This window comes from Odontesthes bonariensis, chromosome 8 (genome assembly GCF_027942865.1).
Source record: "Odontesthes bonariensis isolate fOdoBon6 chromosome 8, fOdoBon6.hap1, whole genome shotgun sequence".
Taxonomy (NCBI): domain Eukaryota; kingdom Metazoa; phylum Chordata; class Actinopteri; order Atheriniformes; family Atherinopsidae; genus Odontesthes; species Odontesthes bonariensis.
In genome coordinates this window covers 466932-491099 of record NC_134513.1, presented here as the reverse complement: position 1 = coordinate 491099, position 24168 = coordinate 466932, and the positions used below count along the sequence as shown (strand labels likewise).

At 43.6% G+C, this 24168-nt stretch overlaps 1 protein-coding gene across 2 annotated transcripts in view; it reads left to right on the top strand.

Moving 5' to 3' along the window:
- The window catches only part of syn3 (synapsin III), a 166998-nt gene extending 146641 nt beyond the window's left edge, over positions 1-20357 (top strand). For both annotated transcript variants that reach the window (XM_075471260.1, XM_075471261.1), the window contains exons 7-14: positions 2992-3054; positions 7080-7222; positions 7397-7471; positions 7646-7748; positions 14043-14177; positions 16012-16030; positions 16155-16311; positions 16405-20357. In XM_075471260.1, coding sequence (XP_075327375.1) covers positions 2992-3054; positions 7080-7222; positions 7397-7471; positions 7646-7748; positions 14043-14177; positions 16012-16030; positions 16155-16311; positions 16405-16528 — 819 coding nt within the window. In that variant the 3' untranslated portion in view covers positions 16529-20357. The remainder of the gene's footprint in view (positions 1-2991; positions 3055-7079; positions 7223-7396; positions 7472-7645; positions 7749-14042; positions 14178-16011; positions 16031-16154; positions 16312-16404) is intronic.
- Positions 20358-24168: the final 3811 nt, after the last annotated feature.

Genomic DNA, 24168 nt, shown 5'->3' with positions numbered 1-24168 from the left:
ATACTGCATACTACATACTCCATTCTGCATACTACATACTGCATACTGCATACTACTTACTTCATACTGCATACTACATACTGCATACTAATCGATCAGACAGTATGCTGAGCGTTTACCCACAATGCATTTCGCTCCTGCCCGAGCCGAAATCATCCGGCCTGAAGCTGATTTCTCTTAAGCTCTAAACTCTGTAAACTTTAGCAACATTTGAAACATTTTCAGGTGAGAAAGTAGCCGTTTAGATCCCCAACGTGTTGAAAACCTGACAAAATACCGGCTGTTTACAACTTTGTTCCCACGAATTCGGCGCTACTAAAGCTAGCCGCAGTGAGCTAACGCACTTCCTGTTATTTTCACAAAATAAAATACGTTGCATCTTGGGTAGTTTGAGTATGAGTAGTAACCTCTTGATGCATACCCAACATTTAGAAGAATCTAGGATGCATCCGGGAACTTAAAAAAGTTAAAGTTAGTAGGAGTAGTAGGAGTAGTAGGAGTAGTATGCGGTTTGGAACACAGCCCCTGTCTGTGTTTCTGGTCTCAGTCCCAGTCAGAGCTCTGATGTTTATTTACTGTAACCAACGGAAGCCTGGAGGGATCAAATGGTGGGTAGGCCGATGGCTCCACAGGTGACTGACAGCTCCACCGTCTCAGAGTATCCGGCGTTTCTCTGCTCTGAGTCAGCCGCAGAACAAACAGAAGGATGTGGTCGTCATGGCGATGTTTCTGCCGTCATCACCGTTCTCATGGCGATGACGGGAATGTGCAGACGGTGGGCGGCGGCTCCCCGGCAGACTAACAGAGCTCTGCTGGGCGCTTCTCAAACACTTGTTAAAACCTGAGTCATCATGTGACCGCTGTCAGCCGGACCTCAGGCTTCCTGCTTAAACAGAGAAAACCAGCTAACCAGGGCCGTCAGCTGGGTACGGCAGCTGCCACACCTGGGCTCCGGGGGGAAATGTAAATATTTGTTTTTCTTTTTTTTTTTTTTAAATCAATTTATGGAATTACTTTCTGTCAATTTGTATTGATTATTTTATTATTTAATACATATAAATGAAATTCTGAACAACACAATCAATTTATCTAAGTATCATCTTCCCCTTTGAAATGTGGTATCCCCCCCCCCCCCCCCCCTCCCACGAGATGACGGAGCCTGGAGGTCAAAGCTGATGTTATTAGCGGGATTTCTTGTTTGCTAATTAATGTAAAATATGAAAAGAAAGCAGAAAACTTTAGATTTATTTATCACCAAAAAAAGGGTCCAATGTTGCCCCAGCGGCGGAGGAAGGAGGACCAGGGAGTGAAGGCGGGATTCAGGCCGCTAATGCTAATGCTAATGCTAACAGGGAGACAGAGATGAGTTCATTGTTATGTTAGCGGGGTGTGAGTGAGACTTCTGTGGTGATTATTTGCATGTATATTTATTGATTGATACTGTGGTCATGTGACTACAGTGACCTCGCCGTACCTTAGCTTTGGCTGAATTGACGCCGCTGCAGCTAACTTCCTGATAATTATCAGAGTTAAACTGTAAAAGATGAAGATGAAGGCTTCTGAGCCTCAGAAAAGGTCTGAAACATCCCTCTGATGGGCTTCTGCTCCTTAGAGGAAACACTACCCTGATCACATTAAAGACTCTCATTTAACCGGCTTTTGAGTTATTTGACACAAGAATGAGGAAAAGGGGAAAAAGTCCCTCTTTTGATCGCATCAGTAGATTTATCAAGGGGCGTTTGAACCGCTTCACTTCTAAAAGATGTGAGAAAGAACATGTTTGTGCTCCGTCCAGTTGGTTCAAACCCACTCTGATGAGATGTGGTCCTCCTCCCAGGACCTTCCTCTTTGGTGTAACACACTTAAAGTTCACATTCAAATCACAAGCAAAGGAAACAGAAGTCTATTTTTAATCACGATGTTTCCCACATTTCTCTTTTAATGCATGTTTAATTTTGACTGTGACGTCCTTTTCCTCGCCCGCTTTGCACTGTAGATTCTACTTGTGAATATTTTTAAGGCTTATTTTTCATTGTGCCTTCAACACATTGACAAAAGCATTTTATTTAAACACATACATGTAGAATGTGAATCTATGGAAAGATGTTCTCAGCAGTCACAGATGAACCTCCTGAATTTAACAAACAAAATTAGCTTTTAGCATTAGCTAACAACACATAAATTTAACACTTTTTTTAAATTCTCTTTTATCACATTATCATTACTTTTTTATTCCAATATGTGGAAAAATGCTCATAATGATTAATACTCAGTTTTTAGCAAAAATGCCCCAAAAACATACTGAAGCAACTAAACAGGCATAGCTAGCTTTTAGCATTAGCAGGAACCTTTTAATGTCTATTTTTCTATGTTCCTTTTTCAAAATATTGCCATTAATATTTTATTTCTACACCTAGATTAATGTGTGTTAGGTGTTGTTCATGTTGACAAAGACCCAGTTTTCACATAAAATGCTACAATAAACATAAAGTCATCAAACTGACACGGCTAGTTTTAGCATTAGCTAAGAGCTGTATAAGAGCTGTTCTTTACACCTAAAGCACCTAAAGCACCTAAAGCATGTTAGTGCGCAGAAAGGTTTGCATTTAGCCAAATCCTCAGTTTTCCTCAGAAATGCACAAATAAATCTAATGTTCTGGTCAAAATGAACTTTTAGCATCAACTGCTTTAACATTAAAGAGTTAGAGAGAACATTGGAGTTCAGTAGAAGCCCATTTACATGACTCTGAACAAATTAATTCTTTATCAGCTGTCGTAGATTTTTTACATAAACAGACTCGTCCAGCAATAATAACTTTATGGGATGAAAATATCCCGTCTCCAAGAAGCCGTAACAAGAAAACTAACAGAAAATGCTGGTTTAAACAGAAAATATGAGCGTTTTACTGAATGTTTAACCCAACACTGTTGGCCTTTTGTACTTTTCCACTCAGTTTAAGGTAAAAGTCGTGATGTTGTTCTTGTCTCCAGGTCACAAGCCCTTCCTTCCCTGTGGTCGTCAAGATGGGACACGCTTATGCTGGAATGGGAAAGGTGAGTTCCTTGGAAAACAGGCTTATTCACACACATTTGGTGAGTTGATAAGTAACCAGTTGGGCCACTTTAGTCACGGGAAACGACAGATAAATGTCTTCTCTTTCGTTTGGATTCATTCATTTACTTTAATGTTTTCACAGTTTGTAAGCAGTTATTAAGCGAGACAAACTGTCATGTTTTACCCTTCTGTTCTTTACATATACGCACAGTGTAGGAAAATAAATGTAGTCAAGGGACCACTTGGATAGAATTTGTGTGAATATGACATTTCTAGCATTTTGAACTGCTTACTCTGGGAGACTTTAACACTGTTTTTACTACAGGCTGACACCGATATGTCTAAGTTCCTCTCATGCAAATCAAATATGATATTATCAGCACAGTTTAGACTAGACTGAGGGTTTAAATAAGTGTTTTAATCAGGCTGTACAGTATGTCCTTGGGTTTGCTGTTGGTGCAGTTCACCATCTGTTTACTCAGAGAAACAGTCTGCAGGTTTTTCTCTTCGAAACGTATTTAGTATAAATGTCAATTATTTATTTCAAGACATACATTTACACAGTAGCTGCCGCATTATTATTGTTAGCATGATGTTAGCATTAATGTTAATTCTTAGTGAATTGGACCAATTTTAAATCATTTAATTGGATTATAATTGGATTGAATCAGGCTGTGTTGGTGCTTAAAGATCAAAATGAACTGAATTGAATTAGAATTAAGGAAAAGAAAATATCAGAGGTGGTTTTCTTCAGTTTTTAAGCTTCAGGGAGACACAATAAAGGGTTAAATTCCACTTTGTCTGGCCTCAGGCCTTATCCCCACATGTTGTACGGATACACTTAAATAAGTGCAGAAGAAGAGGCAGGACTGCCAACAACGAGCTTCCTCCTCTTTGGCTGGAACCTAAAGCACATATTAAAGGAAACATCATATAAATAAAACAGGGCGGCAGCTTTCAAAGCTTAACATCTTTTTAATGACCCTCTGCAGCTTTAAGGAATCATTTGTGTTCTTTGGCAGTTTGAAGTCTTTCAGCTGAGAGGCGGAGCCCCTAGATTTCATTAGTTAGCATCTTAACTTTAAGTTAGCCCCTAGATTTCATTAGTTAACATCTTAACTTTAAGTTAGCCCCCAGTTTTCATTAGTTAGCATCTTAACTTTAAGTTAGCCCCATTTTTTATTAGTTAGCATCTTAACTTTAAGTTAGCCCCATTTTTTATTAGTTAGCATCTTAACTTTAAGTTAGCCCCCAGTTTTCATTAGTTAGCATCTTAACTTTAAGTTAGCCCCCAGTTTTCATTAGTTACCATCTTAACTTTAAGTTAGCCCCCAGTTTTAATTAGTTAGCATCTTAACTTTAAGTTAGCCCCTAGATTTCATTAGTTAGCATCTTAACTTTAAGTTAGCCCCCAGTTTTCATTAGTTAGCATCTTAACTTTAAGTTAGCCCCCAGTTTTAATTAGTTAGCATCTTAACTTTAAGTTAGCCCCCATTTTTTATTAGTTAACATCTTAACTTTAAGTTAACCCCCAGCTTTTATTAGTTAACATCTTAACTTTAAGTTAGCCCCCAGTTTTCATTAGTTACCATCTTAACTTTAAGTTAGCCCCCAGTTTCCATTAGTTACCATCTTAACTTTAAGTTAGCCCCCATTTTTTATTAGTTAGCATCTTAACTTTAAGTTAGCCCCCATTTTTTATTAGTTACCATCTTAACTTTAAGTTAGCCCCCAGTTTCCATTAGTTACCATCTTAACTTTAAGTTAGCCCCCAGTTTCCATTAGTTAAAATCTTAACTTTAAGTTAGCCCCCAGTTTTCATTAGTTACCATCTTAACTTTAAGTTAGCCCCCAGTTTTCATTAGTTAGCATCTTAACTTTAAGTTAGCCCCCAGTTTTAATTAGTTAGCATCTTAACTTTAAGTTAGCCCCTAGATTTCATTAGTTAGCATCTTAACTTTAAGTTAGCCCCCAGTTTTCATTAGTTAGCATCTTAACTTTAAGTTAGCCCCAGTTTTCATTAGTTACCATCTTAACTTTAAGTTAGCCCCCAGTTTTCATTAGTTAGCATCTTAACTTTAAGTTAGCCCCCAGTTTTCATTAGTTAGCATCTTAACTTTAAGTTAGCCCCTAGATTTCATTAGTTAGCATCTTAACTTTAAGTTAGCCCCAGTTTTCATTAGTTACCATCTTAACTTTAAGTTAGCCCCCAGTTTTCATTAGTTAGCATCTTAACTTTAAGTTAGCCCCCAGTTTTAATTAGTTAGCATCTTAACTTTAAGTTAGCCCCTAGATTTCATTAGTTAGCATCTTAACTTTAAGTTAGCCCCCAGTTTTCATTAGTTAGCATCTTAACTTTAAGTTAGCCCCCAGTTTTCATTAGTTAGCATCTTAACTTTAAGTTATTCCCCAGTTTTTATTAGTTAGCATCTTAACTTTAAGTTAGCCCCCAGTTTTAATTAGTTAGCATCTTAACTTTAAGTTAGCCCCCATTTTTTATTAGTTAACATCTTAACTTTAAGTTAACCCCCAGCTTTCATTAGTTAGCATCTTAACTTTAAGTTAGCCCCTAGATTTCATTAGTTAGCATCTTAACTTTAAGTTAGCCCCAGTTTTCATTAGTTACCATCTTAACTTTAAGTTAGCCCCCAGTTTTCATTAGTTAGCATCTTAACTTTAAGTTAGCCCCCAGTTTTAATTAGTTAGCATCTTAACTTTAAGTTAGCCCCTAGATTTCATTAGTTAGCATCTTAACTTTAAGTTAGCCCCCAGTTTTCATTAGTTAGCATCTTAACTTTAAGTTAGCCCCCAGTTTTCATTAGTTAGCATCTTAACTTTAAGTTATTCCCCAGTTTTTATTAGTTAGCATCTTAACTTTAAGTTAGCCCCCAGTTTTAATTAGTTAGCATCTTAACTTTAAGTTAGCCCCCATTTTTTATTAGTTAACATCTTAACTTTAAGTTAACCCCCAGGTTTTATTAGTTAACATCTTAACTTTAAGTTAGCCCCCAGTTTTCATTAGTTACCATCTTAACTTTAAGTTAGCCCCAGTTTTCATTAGTTAGCATCTTAAAGTTCATCTAACCCATGTTTTCTCCTCTGTGTTCTGAGCTCACGTTATAAAACTACATGTTTGGACTCTTTACTGGACCAAATGACCATCCTGCTTTTGAAGATTTAATCTTTTATAGTTTATTTTCCTCTGTTGTTCATCTTCTGCACCATCCTTAAAAGCTCCTCCGAGTTTCTTTGTTCCACCCGGACGTTAATGTTCTTTTACGATTGTATATGAATGGGTGTTTTTCCCTAAGGCTCCCAGATGGAGACATTCGTCTTGCCTCCCATTTCCATCTCACTATGATCTGAGAAGCTCTCATTAAAGGACAGAGGGGCTCCGACCCAGCTGTGATCTTATATTAAACATCCCAACCAACTCGTCCAGTTTGGACTGTGAATAAAAACTGAATGCTATGATATCCTAATGTTCTAAAGTTAGGTTTGACTTCCTGGTTCTACTGCAGCTCAGTGGGCCTCCACCCAGATGAGGTGGAGCCGCACACTTTGTTTCCCTGAGTAATCTCTCAGGTCCTCGTTAAACAGCGTTTAGCTCCCGGTGCTGAAGGAAAACCTTCTTCTCTGGTGGCAGAGGCAGTCGAACATCGTGTATTTATCTGTGAATCTGATGTTTTAGCCTCCCACTGTGTGCATTAGCTGCCATCATGAGAGAAAAATCCCCTCAGCTGAGAGTAAAAACGTTAAAGAAACTCTCAGATTTACACGTCTGATGGTGAAAAAGTGCAGAAGATAAACAGCCTGAACCGTAACAGACGCGTTTTGTGTTGATTAGTTGCGTCGTTTTCCCTCAGCCCGTGTTTACGGGCTCGTAACTGGATGGTGACGCTGTTCAAAGCATCGTTTCCATCCAGGGACCCTTCATTACCCAGGAAGTGTGACATTCCTGTGGGACAACAGGAATGTTCCTTTATAACACGCCTCACACTGACCGGTGGCGTCTCTCCCACAGATCAAAGTGGAAAACCAGCAGGACTTCCAGGACATCACCAGTGTGGTGGCTCTGGCCGGGACATACGCCACCACCGAGCCCTTCGTCCAGTCCAAGTACGACATCCGCATCCAGAAGATCGGCAACAACTACAAGGCCTACATGTGAGATGTTCCACTCCTGCAGAGCGTGCACGGAGAGGCTGTTGGAATGTGATGATGTTTGAACAAACACGAGGCAGATTTAGCCTTTCTGCAGGGCTAATTCATAGAGAAGATGTTTCCAACATCAGCGGGTTACGTTTCTTCTGAAATGTGCTTTTCTGTTGTGATTTTCAGGAGAACATCCATCTCAGGCAACTGGAAGGCCAACACAGGCTCTGCCATGCTGGAGCAGATTGCAATGACTGACAGGTGAGCTGACTGCTAACTTCCTGTTCCTTCTCTGCCTGTACGTCCACATACCGACACAGTTCTGAAGGACCAGCCTCTGTATTATCTAACATGTTACTGAGCTGCTGCTCAGCTTGTCCTTGCTCCGGCTCATAAACTTTTGGTTTGTGGATGCTTTGCGTGCCTCTGTTCCAGATATCGAATGTGGGTGGACTCCTGTGCTGAGATGTTTGGTGGCTTAGACATCTGTGCTGTGAAGGCTGTCCATGGAAAAGATGGCAACGACTACATCATTGAGGTCAGTGTGTTTTCAGATAACAGCCGAAAGCGGTTCAAGCCAAACAGAGAGGCAGTTTATCAGTCTGGTTTCAGCACATCCTTGGAGTTGACCTCCTTCGTTGCTGATACCGTCGGCGGGGAATGCCGGGAGGTAAACGCCACGGTCAAAGACAGCAGGGATGGGTGCAGCCAGACTCGAGATTTTTCTGTAGACCAAACACTGGCTCACATGGAAATAACACCAGGGCTCAGTGGTTGTTCCTCTGTCTGCTAACGCAGCAACTGTGGTTCAATGTTTGGGTTTCATCCCACAGCAAGATGAGTGTGTCTGGGTCAAGAGTCCCACCACTGCTGAAGGTGTTCACATTTAAGGGTCTTTGGTGTCCCACCACTGCTGAAGATGTTCACATTTAAGGGTCTTTGGTGTCCCAAGCTGCTAAAGATGTTCACATTTAAGGGTCTTTGGTGTCCCACCACTGCTGAAGATGTTCACATTTAAGGGTCTTTGGTGTCCCATCACTGCTGAAGATGTTCACATTTAAGGGTCTTTGGTGTCCCACCACTGCTGAAGATGTTCACATTTAAGGGTCTTTGGTGTCCCATCACTGCTGAAGATGTTCACATTTAAGGGTCTTTGGTGTCCCACCACTGCTGAAGATGTTCACATTTAAGGGTCTTTGGTGTCCCACCACTGCTGAAGATGTTCACATTTAAGGGTCTTTGGTGTCCCACCACTGCTGAAGGTGTTCACATTTAAGGGTCTTTGGTGTCCCACCACTGCTGAAGGTGTTCACATTTAAGGGTCTTTGGTGTCCCAAGCTGCTGAAGATGTTCACATTTAAGGGTCTTTGGTGTCCCACCACTGCTGAAGGTGTTCACATTTAAGGGTCTTTGGTGTCCCAAGCTGCTAAAGATGTTCACATTTAAGGGTCTTTGGTGTCCCAAGCTGCTGAAGATGTTCACATTTAAGGGTCTTTGGTGTCCCAAGCTGCTGAAGATGTTCACATTTAAGGGTCTTTGGTGTCCCAAGCTGCTGAAGATGTTCACATTTAAGGGTCTTTGGTGTCCCACCACTGCTGAAGATGTTCACATTTAAGGGTCTTTGGTGTCCCACCACTGCTGAAGATGTTCACATTTAAGGGTCTTTGGTGTCCCACCACTGCTGAAGATGTTCACATTTAAGGGTCTTTGGTGTCCCACCACTGCTGAAGATGTTCACATTTAAGGGTCTTTGGTGGCACAAGCTGCTGAAGATGTTCACATTTAAGGGTCTTTGGTGGCACAAGCTGCTAAAGATGTTCACATTTAAGGGTCTTTGGTGGCACAAGCTGCTGAAGATGTTCACATTTAAGGGTCTTTGGTGTCCCAAGCTGCTGAAGATGTTCACATTTAAGGGTCTTTGGTGTCCCACCACTGCTGAAGGTGTTCACATTTAAGGGTCTTTGGTGTCCCAAGCTGCTAAAGATGTTCACATTTAAGGGTCTTTGGTGTCCCAAGCTGCTGAAGATGTTCACATTTAAGGGTCTTTGGTGTCCCAAGCTGCTGAAGATGTTCACATTTAAGGGTCTTTGGTGTCCCAAGCTGCTGAAGATGTTCACATTTAAGGGTCTTTGGTGTCCCACCACTGCTGAAGATGTTCACATTTAAGGGTCTTTGGTGTCCCACCACTGCTGAAGATGTTCACATTTAAGGGTCTTTGGTGTCCCACCACTGCTGAAGATGTTCACATTTAAGGGTCTTTGGTGTCCCACCACTGCTGAAGATGTTCACATTTAAGGGTCTTTGGTGGCACAAGCTGCTGAAGATGTTCACATTTAAGGGTCTTTGGTGGCACAAGCTGCTAAAGATGTTCACATTTAAGGGTCTTTGGTGGCACAAGCTGCTGAAGATGTTCACATTTAAGGGTCTTTGGTGGCACAAGCTGCTGAAGATGTTCACATTTAAGGGTCTTTGGTGTCCCAAGCTGCTAAAGATGTTCACATTTAAGGGTCTTTGGTGTCCCAAGCTGCTGAAGATGTTCACATTTAAGGGTATTTGGTGTCACAAGCTGCTAAAGATGTTCACATTTAAGGGTCTTTGGTGTCCCAAGCTGCTGAAGATGTTCACATTTAAGGGTCTTTGGTGTCCCAAGCTGCTGAAGATGTTCACATTTAAGGGTCTTTGGTGTCACAAGCTGCTGAAGATGTTCACATTTAAGGGTCTTTGGTGTCCCACCATTGCTGAAGATGTTCACATTTAAGGGTCTTTGGTGTCCCATCATGTAACATACAAGCTGCTAAAGTTTTATGCTAACTCTCACCCAACTTAACATAAAACCAATGTCTCAGTGGTCCTTGCTAATGTCTTTGGGTTATGTCTCATATTTTTGTTTTGTTGAGTCTCCCTGCTCTTATTAGTGTTGTGTCTAAACCTAGCAGGCGGATTTTAGGAGAAAAATTATAATAAATCTACTTTAAACTAATGTAGCTTCCCAGCAATAAACAGAAAATAAATAAAGTTAGCATTTAGCAAAGATCAGGGTTTGATTGAGCTCAAACAGAAAACAAAGTCAGTCACTAACTGATCGATAGTTGAGCATTTATGAGCTAATCAGACAGCTAATTCCTCCAGGAAGCTGTAAAACCAACCAGAGGGCTCCACAACTCCAAGTTCATGCTAATGTCGTGTTTGCTAACAAGGTAATCGTGTTTGTAGCCTAGTTTTACTGTACTTTAGCAACCAAATAACGCTGATATTTCAAGTTTAATGTTGACGTAGTAGCATAAAGGTACATGAATGTGAAATAATAATGTTGTGAGACAAATCCTCCTTTTAAGGTTTTACCAGGAGAGGAGTAGGACTCAAATAGTTGTGTCATGGCAGTTCATTTAGCTTTCAGCACAGCTTCCTGAGCCTTGACATCTGAGGAAACAGGCTGTTATATCTAACATGGCCATATTTAGGCTGAGGGCATGACATCACTCCTCTCTATCTATGTGCAGGGTGAGGTCAGCTGTGAAGAAAGTAAATAAGTCTCAAACTGTCTCAGGAAATATCTCATAGCTCCCCGGGGACGCAGTCTAAAAGCAGGACTGTTTGGACAGAGTAAGCAGCGATAGAGTTGAGCAGGAGTGTTCCCCGATGATCGACATTTCCTCTTAATTGTCCACTTCTTCTTCCCGCTCTAACCCTCGGTGCCATTTAATTAACTGGGAGTCTGTTTTCAGTTCAGCACAAACACAACAGCCGAGACACTTCGGCCTGATGAAAAGTAATGATCTGCTCACTTCATTATCTCTGAACTCCAGCTGGTGAAACAGCAACTCTGTGGCACTTTAATGGAAAAGTGAACAGACGCTGATGACTTCATGTCCCACAGCACAAAATGACTTTGTGTGTTACATGATACTGACAGGAAGTGGATAAACAGTGGCTTGTCAACGCCATATGATGAGTTATCTGTATGGAAGTTTTTCTGTGCCATCAGAGTTTGAATACGAATTTCTAATATTGAATTTTTAAAGCATCAAAATCAGACTATGAATTTGAAAAACCAACAGTGTAAAAAAAATCAATTTCTAAAAACAATTTTTTTTAATTAGAATTTTTTCCCAAATTTTAAGCCTTTAGGTGCCATTATTTTCAAAATATGGAATGCTTATGGTCTGGGATATGTCAATGATTAGCAAGAACATTGATTTTTAGGGATTTTTAATTTTTTTGTTATGCCTGATTTAAAAAAAAAAAAAAACTCCTTAATTTCAAATTTCAGGGGGCAGCAGGGGGCAGATCAGCATCTCTGCTCTCTAACTCTGGACCCTAATAAATCAGCAGGGTGGATCCGGCTCTGAAGTGTCTGAAGTGGGCCGACGGTCTGCCGGCCTCTCAGTCCCATGTGGTCATGACTCAGCCGGCCTCACCCTTCCTCAGGCAGAATCCTGGCCAAGAATCTGGGGGCAGCTGTAAAAGCTGCCTGCTGTGGGCAGAACTTCAGATCAGAACAGGGAGAACCCGACAGGCCGAGAGCTGCGAAGAACAAGGGAACTCAGAGGGTTCAGGTCCATCAGGCTCTGAGCTGGATCTAAGGCCAGCAGAGGGTTCAGGTCCTCTGACCTCAGACTCCATGTTCCACATGTGATCCACAGAAAATGACTGATGGCTGTTGGAATCATGGACCTTTAGAGATGCAGCTCTGCCCCCTGATGGAGGGGCAGCCACACTGCAGCTGCCCTGATGTCTGTTGTCTGGGAGGCTAAGGGCCTCTGTGTTGGTAAACACCATCTCAGCCAGAGGTCCAGGGATGGAGGGAAGAGAGGGACAATCAGACTGTCCAATCAGAGAAATCTTATCCACATCAGCATCCAGTTCAACTATAACTAATCCCAAACACGCAGTGTTCAATGTCAGATCTTTAAGTAACAAATCATTCCTGATGAATGGTTTTATTTCCTCTCACGATCTTGATTTTATGTTTTTAACTGAGACAGAAACACAGCTAATGCAGTCCTGATTGAGTCTAGTCCACCTCACTTCAGTTTAGTGTCTGAAACAGGAGAAAACCAGAGGGGTGGGGGTGTTTGGGCCATGTTCAGGGACAATATACCCACCCACAAGCTGCCATTTGTTTTTTTCATCATTTGAGTATGTGTCATTCAAAATGGAGATAAAACAATCTTCCATACTTTATATCACCATTTATAAACCACCACAGAATTGTTTTATTGATGATTTTACTGAAGTAAGCGGTTTCGAACACAGCGTCAGTCTTAGTTCTGCTGGACCTGAGTGCTGCCTTTGACACAGTTGACCATGCGATCTTATTACAGAGGTTAGAAGACTGGGTGGGAATCTCTGGTCGTGCTTTAAACTGGTTCAAGTCCTATCTGGAGGACAGGAAGTATGTTGTTGAAATCGGTAACTGACCTGTGAGGTTCCCCAGGGGTCAATCCTGGGACCCCTAATGTTCAATCTGTACATGCTCCCACTAGGCCAGCTAATACGCAGCTATAATGTGTCCTACCACAACTATGCAGATGACACTCAGATCTACGTGTCACTGACGGCAGGAGAACACGGGCCTGTAGATACACTGTGTCGCTGCATGGAACAGATCAGTGTGTGGATGCAAAACAGTTTCCTCCAGCTAAACTCAGACAAAACTGAAATCATTGTCTGTGGCCCACAGAAACAAAGAGAAAGTGTTATCAGTCACCTTGAGACTCTCTCTAAAACCTAACTATCAGGTTAGAAATCTCGGGGTAATATTGGACTCAGACCTGAACTTTAACAGCCACATTAAATCTGTAACATCAGCAGCTTTTTACCATCTAAAAAACATTGCCAGAATCAAAGGAATAGTGTCTAAAGCAGACTTATAGTCAGGTTCACTGTGCACAAAAATGTACTTTTGTGGGAATATTTGGGGGATTTGTTGACCTATACATTTTTGGAATCTGCAGACCTTCCAAAAACCAATGTTTCCACTTGGAACAGACACCTGTATGGCGGCCATTTTGGAAATTTCAAAGCGGGCGCCATAAAATACAGAATTTCAGCTACCGTGGCCTCTAAACAACCTAAAAACTCAATTTAACATGCCAATCCTATGTTTTCTTGGTCAAGGAATCCAATGCTGACTTCAAAATTATGCTCAGAATCGTGCTGTGGCGCCCCCAAGGGGTGGGAAAGAAAATCGCTACTCTTCTTTCCCTGCCACAATTTTCTTTCCCACCCCTTGGGGGCGCCAAAAGTACATTTTTGTACACAGTGAACCTGCCCCAGGGAGGGGTCTCCTGCCTCGGGGAGGGGTCTCCTACCCCAGGGAGGGGTCTCCTGCCTCAGGGAGGGGTCTCCTGCCTCGGGGAGGGGTCTCCTGCCCCAGGGAGGGGCCTCCTGCCTCGGGGAGGGGTCTCCTACCCCAGGGAGGGGTCTCCTGCCTCAGGGAGGGGCTTCCTGCCTCGGGGAGGGGTCTCCTGCCTCAGAGAGGGGTCTCCTGCCTCAGAGAGGGGTCTCCTACCCCAGGGAGGGGTCTCCTGCCTCAGTTTGATGCCCCTAACATCTGGAACAGCCTTCCAGAAGATGTTAGACAGGCCTCAACTCTGACAAAGGCTGAAAACAGTTCTGTTTAGCTGTGCATATGACACCTGAAAGTATTTTATCTGCACTCTTTGCTTTTAAATGAATGAATTAATGATTATTTTTAATGATTTTTATTTAATTTAATTTTTTTAATGATTTTATTGCCTTCTTGTGATTTTATGTAGCTGTGAAGAACTTTTAATTACCTTGTGTACGAACCGTGCTCTACAGATAAAATTGCCTTGCCTCTGTGCAGGTGATGGACAGCTCCATGCCTCTGATTGGTGAGCACCTGGAGGAGGACAAACAGCTGATCACTGACCTGGTCTACGGCAAGATGGCCGAGGTGCTGCTGGGGGTGTCCACGCCCCCTCCACCTTCCTCTGTCAAGGTACGCCGACCTCCTTCCAGATGTTACCGCTCCGCTCGAGGAAACATTCTTATTGTTCTGAATCCTTAAACTCTGGACCGATTGGCTGATGTTAGGCCGATGTTTGGCCGATGTTAGGCCGATGTTAGGCAGATGTTTGGCCGATGATAGGCCGATGTTAGGCCGATGTTAGGCAGATGTTAGGCTGATGTTAGGCCGATGTTAGGCCGATGTTAGGTCGATGTTAGGCCGATGTTAGGCCGATGTTAGGCAGATGTTAGGCCGATGTTAGGCAGATGTCAGGCAGATGTTAGACAGATGTTAGGCCTATGTTAGGCAGATGTTAGGCCGATGTTAGGCAGATGTTAGGCCGATGTTAGACAGATGTTAGGCCGATGTTAGGCAGATGTTAGGCCGATGTTAGGCCGATGTTAGGCAGATGTTAGGCCGATGTTAGGCCGATGTTAGCCAGATGTTAGGCCGATGTTAGGCCGATGTTAGGCCGATGTTAGGCCGATGTTAGCCAGATGTTAGGCCGATGTTAGGCCGATGTTAGGCCGATGTTAGGGCGATGTTAGGGCGATGTTAGGCAGATGTTAGGCCGATGTTAGGCCGATGTTAGGCAGATGTCAGGCAGATGTCAGGCAGATGTTAGGCAGATGTTAGGCAGATGTTAGGCCGATGTTTGGCCGATGTTAGGCCGATGTTAGGCAGATGTTAGGCCGATGTTAGGCAGATGTCAGGCAGATGTCAGGCAGATGTCAGGCCGATGTCAGGCCGATGTCAGGCCGATGTTAGGCAGATGTTAGGCCGATGTTAGGGCGATGTTAGGCAGATGTTAGGCCGATGTTAGGTCGATGTTAGCCCGATGTTAGGCAGATGTTAGGCCGATGTTAGGCAGATGTTAGGCCGATGTTAGGCCGATGTTAAGCAGATGTTAGGCAGATGTTAGGCCGATGTTAGGCCGATGTTCGGCCGACGTTCGGCCGACGTTAGGCCGACGTTAGGCAGACGTTAGGCAGACGTTAGGCCGACGTTAGGCCGACGTTAGGCCGACGTTAGGCAGACGTTAGGCAGACGTTAGGCCGACGTTAGGCAGACGTTAGGCCGACGTTAGGCCGACGTTAGGCAGACGTTAGGCCGACGTTAGGCCGATGTTAGGCAGATGTTAGGCAGATGTTAGGCCGATGTTAGGTCGATGTTAGGCAGATGTTAGGCAGATGTTAGGCCGATGTTAGGCCGATGTTAGGCCGATGTTAGGTCGATGTTAGCCCGATGTTAGGCCGATGTTCGGCCGATGTTAAGCAGATGTTAGGCCGATGTTAGGCCGATGTTAGGCCGATGTTCGGCCGACGTTAGGCCGACGTTAGGCAGACGTTAGGCCGACGTTAGGCCGACGTTAGGCAGACGTTAGGCAGACGTTAGGCCGACGTTAGGCCGACGTTAGGCAGATGTTAGGCAGATGTTAGGCCGATGTTAGGCCGATGTTCGGCCGACGTTAGGCCGACGTTAGGCAGACGTTAGGCCGACGTTAGGCCGACGTTAGGCCGACGTTAGGCCGACGTTAGGCAGACGTTAGGCAGACGTTAGGCCGACGTTAGGCAGACGTTAGGCCGACGTTAGGCCAACGTTAGGCAGACGTTAGGCCGGCGTTAGGCAGGCGTTAGGCAGGCGTTAGGCCGATGTTTGGCCGATGTTAGGCCGATGTTAGGCCGATGTTAGGCCGATGTTAGGTCGATGTTAGGCAGATGTTAGGCAGATGTTAGGCCGATGTTAGGCCGATGTTAGGCCGATGTTCGGGCGATGTTCGGCCGATGTTAAACTGTTTCTGCTTCTCTTCCTGTTTCCCTCTCAGACCACGCAGCCCAGGAGAGGTAAGAGGACGCTCCATCACAGCTGCTTCACCTTTCCACAGCGAGTTCAGTGAAAGCCTTAGTGTTTGCACGTGTGTGTGTGTGTGTGTGTGTGTGTGTGCACGTGTGTGTGCACGTACCACAGGAGGGCACCGCTCTGCCTCTGCCTCCCCGTCCCAGTCAGCCCAGGGTTCCCCCCAGAGAGCCCGCTCGGCCTCCACCTCTCCCAGCCAGGCCTTCCAGCCGGGCCCCCTGCCCGCCTCCTCCGGCCCTGGAGCTCAGAAAGCGTCGCCTCAGCTGAAGTGAGTTCGCCCCGCCAGCCCGGCTCCGCCCCCTTCTGTCAGGACGCTAACTTTAGGCTACGCTAACCTTTTCCCTGTGACCTCTCCCTGCAGTAAATCCCAGAGTCTGACCAACTCCTTCACGGAGACGCTACGAGGAAACCCGACGGACGACGAGGCCAAAGCGGAGACCATCCGCAGCCTCCGGCAGTCCTTCGCCAGCCTCTTCTCCGACTAACACCTCGTCCTGCCAGCTCCACCCGTCTGTGTCCTCAGCTCAGCAATACTTCCACCACCAACAGGCCGCCTGGTCTTTGGGACCTCAGATTTAAAACATCTTTCACTCTCCACAGCTCAGCAGGTCGGCCTCTCTGCTGCTGAACCCTGACAGTAAATATTCTGCTCGTCCCGCTCGGTATTTAATCTCTGAAACCTTCATTAGTCGCCACGCAGCTTCCAAACGGTTCTCTCACTCTCAGCAGATTCCTCACGGTTCACCAGCAGCTGCATCTCTCAGACCTCCGTGTGCTGGAGACACCTATCAGTTTAAAAATGACCAAAGTGCTTTTTTAAAGGGAGGTGAAAGCCTCCGCACCGGGTGATTTTTACACGGTGCTGAACTGGCTCACAGTCTTCCATCGGCTCAGATCTTCCCCCCGACTGCTTCTCCCGCCGGGTGAACAGTGAGGACGGGAAACTAAAGCTTTTACAGCATCTCATTGTCTCTCTTTCTTCCCTTTATCATCGACTTTGTGAGTTTTTCTCCTCATGTTCAGATGTCAGTGGGATCAAAACTCCCAAATAATGTTGCAAAACTGGAAAAGAATCCCACAAATGTACCAGATTTATGGGGAGTGTCGTGTATCTGTGATTCCCCCGAGGAGAGAAATCATTTAGAAAGTTCTGATAGCTCCTCTGAAGGTGAAATCTGCCGACAGGATGCACGAAGCCCGTCAGAAAATCAGCTTTAAATCACGATGTGACATGAAACTTATTTCATTCAGCAGCTGACCGTTAAGCATGAAACCTTTTCTAAGATACAGGAGAGGAAAAAGTGATAGACACGAGCAGCAAACTGAGGTCAGATTTAAGGTGGAAACTGAAACTGAAGCTGAAACAAAGTACAAATGAGATTTTTGGTGTTTTTGGTTCATGATTCCATCATTTTTTTCTCTACTTGATCTGAAATAGAAAACATGGGATCTCGTGATAATCAACAACATTGTAAAATCATTTACAAATTTACAAATGATCCGTTTATTCAGCTAAAACAGTGAATGTTTTACCACTTTAATTTAATGCAGAGGTACTAAAGTACTGAATCAGTGTATACAAATAAGATGTTTGGATATCTGATGGCAGCATTCAGGAGTTTAAAGGGACTATGATGGTGAATCATTGTAATTATGAGGTCAGACTCATTTAAATGCATGGCGTTGAGTAAAATGTGTGTTTGTGAATGAGTGTGTACGTGTGAACATGTTATTAACAGACATTCCACCACAAAAAAAGCCATTTTTGCAATAATTATGTTAATAATAAGTTTTGAGCCTTTCTGATTTAAACTTTGAAACTCAACAACCTTAAAGAAGCTTTTATTTTCTAATCGTCTCACTGACGATGACGCAGAAAAATACTTACTTAGCCATAAAATACTTACTTTACTGTTTCTACAACATCTGAAACATAACCTGAAACCACACGACACGCTGACTCTGCAGTTTCTGATCCGACAGACATGCTAACGTTAGCTTTAATTAAATATTGATTAAATCCAAGAGTAACCTTTAATCATTGTCCAACTGCGATCTTTTACGAACATTAATGTCGTAGTTTTTCACATCCAAACCTCTTCAAACAACAACTGAGAACAAAAGTAGAGTTTCGGGCTAAAATAAGAGAAATAACCGTTAATATAACGATGATCTCGGCTCTCCTGGTTGATTTAACTCCACCGAACCTTCTCAGACCGCCCGAGCTGATAATCAGTTCCTTCATGACAGTTCCACTATGTCGTGATTTTAGTTATTTTACGTGCACATAAACTAAATAAATAAACAATCAGAGGACATTCATATCCCAGGAAACACATCCGAACCTCCATGAGTCCGTGTGGCGCTCATGGATGTATTAAAAATGGATACGGCACCGCCTCCCAGTGGCCACTCGTGGTATTGCAGCAATAAATCCCCTGTGGCCCAAAAGGCATTTTTCCTATAAACCGCAACAGTGAAAGAGACGCCTGTAAAACTGTTCACAGGACGCCTTCAGCTAAAACCGCTGTTATTTACTAACCTACAAAGGTTAGACCTAAAAATATAGAATACAAATTCTTTATTTTTAGGTCATGGACTTTTTATCCGTCAAAAAGTTTTATCCCTATTGATGAGCTCGACATAGGCCCATGCTGAGAAGATTTATCTTCTTTAAAATACTAAATTCCACAGCAGACATTATTTTGTCCACATATTACGAGCTTGGGACTAAACACTTTTGTGTGACGCCTTAAAAAAAAAAAAACTCCCCGTGCGCCGCGTACCCCTAGGGGTAAAGCCTCGTTCAGCTTTGTCTCGTCTTTGAGCAATATTACATTTCTTTCAAAAGGACCAAATTAATATTTCGCGGTGAGACCCGTTTTGTTCCGTCTTCGCTGTAAAGATTATTAGTAATTAATACGTAATGCTGGAGTCTGATAAGCCATAAGAAAAGAAAGAGGAGGTCCCGTCCCGCATGGCGCCGTGCAATAACGCTGTGACATCACCGATGAGATGACATCATAAGTGATCACTGTGTCCATGGCCTGTGCTGCCCTGCAGACAGGATGGAGGATAAACTTCCTCAGTTTTATTTTACTTTAAAGTGCAGTTTGAGATCTGACTGATGTCATGAATACATGAACATGAATACGCTCATGTTTGAGGACCGATTATGAATGAATGACCAGATATCAGATGATTTCAGTCCTCAGCAGTGCAGATTTGCAGATTTATCACCTCTTGATGTATCTCAGTTGGAGGTGAACTGCAAACCGGCGCCTCCCTCAGGTTTAGCAGAGCTCTGCGTACAGACTTCATATCAGAACCGACGGGTCTGTGGAAGAAGAAGCCGGCTCGATCACTAAAAAACAAAGATGTAGCGTCTGTGACATCAGCCTGAGGAAGATCAACATCTGGCTAAATGTAGCAGAGTCTGTGCCTGAACTTATTCCCTGCAGCCACAGCTTCTCCTGATATTCAAATATCAAATCTGACAGGAACTCTATTCTGACCTATTCTATTCTGGAGAATCAGAGACAAAAACCATGAAAGAAACTAGTCAAATATTCGCTTTGTGGGAGTTGTTTCTGGTTTGATCCTGATATTTATCTGAGGCTCTAACCCTACCCTAACCCTCTAACCCTATCTGAGGCTCTAATCCTATCTGAGGCTCTAACCCTATCTGAGGCTCTAACCCTATCTGAGGCTCTAACCCTATCTGAGACTCTAATCCTATCTGAGACTCTAATCCTATCTGAGACTAACCCTATCTGAGACTCTAACCCTATCTGAGACTAACCCTATCTGAGACTCTAACCCTATCTGAGACTAACCCTATCTGAGACTAACCCTATCTGAGACTCTAACCCTATCTGAGACTCTAATCCTATCTGAGACTCTAATCCTATCTGAGACTCTAACCCTATCTGAGGCTCTAACCCTATCTGAGGCTCTAACCCTATCTGAGACTCTAACCCTATCTGAGACTCTAACCCTATCTGAGACTCTAACCCTATCTGAGACTCTAATCCTATCTGAGACTAACCCTATCTGAGACTCTAACCCTATCTGAGACTCTAACCCTATCTGAGACTCTAACCCTATCTGAGACTCTAATCCTATCTGAGACTAACCCTATCTGAGACTCTAACCCTATATGAGGCTCTAACCCTACCCTAACCCTCTAACGCTATCTGAGACTCTAACCCTACCCTAACCCTGTAACCCTATCTGAGGCTCTAACCCTCTAACCCTGTAACCCTATCTGAGGCTCTAACCCTACCCTAACCCTCTAACCCTATCTGAGGCTCTAACCCTCTAACCCTCTAACCCTATCTGAGACTCTAACGCTATCTGAGGCTCTAACCCTACCCTAACCATCTAACCCTATCTGAGACTCTAACCCTACCCTAACCCTCTAACCCTATCTGAGGCTCTAACCCTACCCTAACCCTCTAACCCTATCTGAGACTCTAACCCTCTAACGCTATCTGAGACTCTAACCCTACCCTAACCCTCTAACCCTATCTGAGGCTCTAACCCTACCCTAACCCTCTAACGCTATCTGAGACTCTAACCCTACCCTAACCCTCTAACCCTGTAACCCTATCTGAGGCTCTAACCCTCTAACCCTGTAACCCTATCTGAGGCTCTAACCCTACCCTAACCCTCTAACCCTATCTGAGGCTCTAACCCTACCCTAACCCTCTAACCCTATCTGAGACTCTAACCCTACCCTAACCCTCTAACGCTATCTGAGACTCTAACCCTACCCTAACCCTCTAACCCTATCTGAGACTCTAACCCTCTAACCCTATCTGAGACTCTAACCCTACCCTAACCCTCTAACGCTATCTGAGACTCTAACCCTCTAACGCTATCTGAGACTCTAACCCTCTAACCCTCTAACGCTATCTGAGACTCTAACCCTCTAACCCTCTAACGCTATCTGAGACTCTAACCCTCTAACCCTCTAACGCTATCTGAGACTCTAACCCTCTAACCCTCTAACGCTATCTGAGACTCTAACCCTCTAACCCTCTAACCCTATCTGAGACTCTAACCCTCTAACGCTATCTGAGACTCTAACCCTCTAACGCTATCTGAGACTCTAACCCTACCCTAACCCTCTAACGCTATCTGAGACTCTAACCCTACCCTAACCCTCTAACCCTATCTGAGGCTCTAACCCTACCCTAACCCTCTAACGCTATCTGAGACTCTAACCCTACCCTAACCCTCTAACCCTATCTGAGGCTCTAACCCTACCCTAACCCTCTAAACCTATCTGAGACTCTAACCCTACCCTAACCCTCTAACCCTATCTGAGACTCTAACCCTCTAACGCTATCTGAGACTCTAACCCTACCCTAACCCTCTAACGCTATCTGAGACTCTAACCCTACCCTAACCATCTAACGCTATCTGAGGCTCTAACCCTACCCTAACCATCTAACCCTATCTGAGACTCTAACCCTACCCTAACCCTCTAACCCTATCTGAGGCTCTAACCCTACCCTAACCCTCTAACCCTATCTGAGACTCTAACCCTCTAACGCTATCTGAGACTCTAACCCTACCCTAACCCTCTAACCCTATCTGAGGCTCTAACCCTACCCTAACCCTCTAACCCTATCTGAGGCTCTAACCCTACCCTAACCCTCTAACCCTATCTGAGACTCTAACCCTACCCTAACCCTCTAACCCTATCTGAGGCTCTAACCCTCTAACGCTATCTGAGACTCTAACCCTACCCTAACCCTCTAACCCTATCTGAGGCTCTAACCCTACCCTAACCCTCTAACCCTATCTGAGGCTCTAACCCTACCCTAACCCTCTAACCCTATCTGAGGCTCTAACCCTCTAACGCTATCTGAGACTCTAACCCTACCCTAACCCTCTAACCCTATCTGAGGCTCTAACCCTCTAACGCTATCTGAGACTCTAACCCTACCCTAACCCTCTAACCCTATCTGAGGCTCTAACCCTACCCTAACCCTCTAACCCTATCTGAGGCTCTAACCCTTCTACAGGGAGCCAAACACATTGACTGGAGTATAAGAATAGTTCTACTGGTGGAGAATTCCTACTAATTCTCCTAAAAATAAAGGAACATTTCTTTAAAGAAGAGAGTACCTCAGAGTTTTTTGACCGTATTATAAGTTTATCAGTTAATCTTTAAACCCCATTCCTGCTGTTTCAGTTTATTTTCTAGATTTTACCGAAGCGCGAGCAGCAGAAGTGAAGTGCTGTAAAAATCCTGGTTTTAGACGGTGAAATTCTGCTTTTTAGCTCGGCTTGTTGGTCAGGAAAGACTCTGATTCTCCTCACTGAGAGCGCTCACTGAACGCCTTTAAATCAGATCGACTTTGAGTGTTTTCTCAGAGTTCATTCACTGTTTCTGCATCAGTCTGGAAGAGTCCAGCAGCTCCAGATGTCTCCAGCCCGGTGGATCCGTGCTGGTCCTGGATCTTTGGAGAATCACCAGAAACCAGAAACCAGGAACCACAGACCTGTTGGAGGGCAGATACATTCCAGAGGTTACACTCTGTAGTTTACTGATGGGCCCTGGGGGGCCCTCAGCTTATTCTCCCGGGGAGGGGGGTCCGGCGGGGCCTGATTTACTTTTTTATTTTTTATTTTTTGCTCATTTCACAAAATTTTGAGACATAAACTGCGTCACGTTGGCCGTTCTTACTCTACTTATTTAGAGAAAGGCGATACTGCTGCTTTATTTTTTACTTTGACACGGTTCTGTTCCGTCGATCCACTCCAGTTCTGTTTGATCCACTCCGGTTCTGTTTGATCCACTCCGGTTCTGTTCGATCCACTCCGGTTCTGTTTGATCCACTCCGGTTCTGTTGAAGCGACCCACAGCCCCACACTGAACTAATACTAATATGCAGCCATAGAATACAGCAAACTGAGTCCATTCCAACGTGTTCTGTATGAGAGTAACGTCCCTGCACGGGTTTATCTGTTCTGATGTTCTTTAAGTGTTCTAACTGAATGGTGGCTGATGATGGAAGTTTTTCTGCCATCAGAGTTTGAATACGAATTTCTAATATTGAATTTTTACAGAACCAAAATCAGACTTTGAATTTGAAAAACCAACAGTGTAAAAAAAATAAATTTCTAAAAACAAAAATTCAGTGGAAAAAAATTAAACTTAAAAAAATTCAATGGAAAAGAATGAATAAATCCATGTTGGTTCTTTTTTCCACTGAATTTTTGTTTTTAGAAATTGATTTTTTTTTACACTGTTGGTTTTTCAAATTCAAAGTCTGATTTTGATGCTGTAAAAATTCAGTATTAGAAATGCGTATTCAAACTGATGGCACAGAAAAACTTCCATAGCTGATGTTCTTTAAGTGTTCTAACGTTGTGTATTTCGGTGTAAATGTGGCATGAAACCAACTCTTCTTGTGTGCCTCGGGTGTGTAAATTCGGTGGTCCTGTAACCTTAATGTCTGGCTGCTTATTTGTGTTTCTGTGATTTATTAAAATGATTTCTGTTCTTTTGTCTGAAAAACAAGCTTTCTGTTATTAAAGACTTTTATTGAAGCTGTGCTTGTGCGTTCCAGCGTGCGTTCCTCATGCATCTGGAGCCTTTTCTCCTTTTATGGTCACAGTGAGAGCAGACTTGGCCCTTTTTAAAGGTCCCGTTCAAACACAACCTTCAGAACACGCAGCCATAATCCTGAAATCCCTTCATCTTGGATTAGAACTCTGTTTTATTCCTCTTGGCATGAAGCTCGGGCCGTTAAAAGCTGACTGGCAGCACAAATCCGCAGCGCCTCCTTTCATCTGCTGCCACCTCACATCAGGCTTAGAAATGAGCCGCATTAGGACAAAATGTGAAACACACTCAGCCGGGAATATGTCACTGTACAAAATAACACATTATGACTTCTGAAATAATGCCATCAGCACTCAGATATTTCTGGGATGATTACACGTCTGCATGGGCCGGCTGTTTGTTTCAATTCTATATTTATTTCCATTAAGACAGGAAACAGCTGCAGAGATTCACTGAAACATGTTCCAACATGAACATAAACCCAGAATCTGAGGCAGAACCAGAGTTAGTTCAGTTCTGAGCAGCTTTAAAGTGAATATCTGC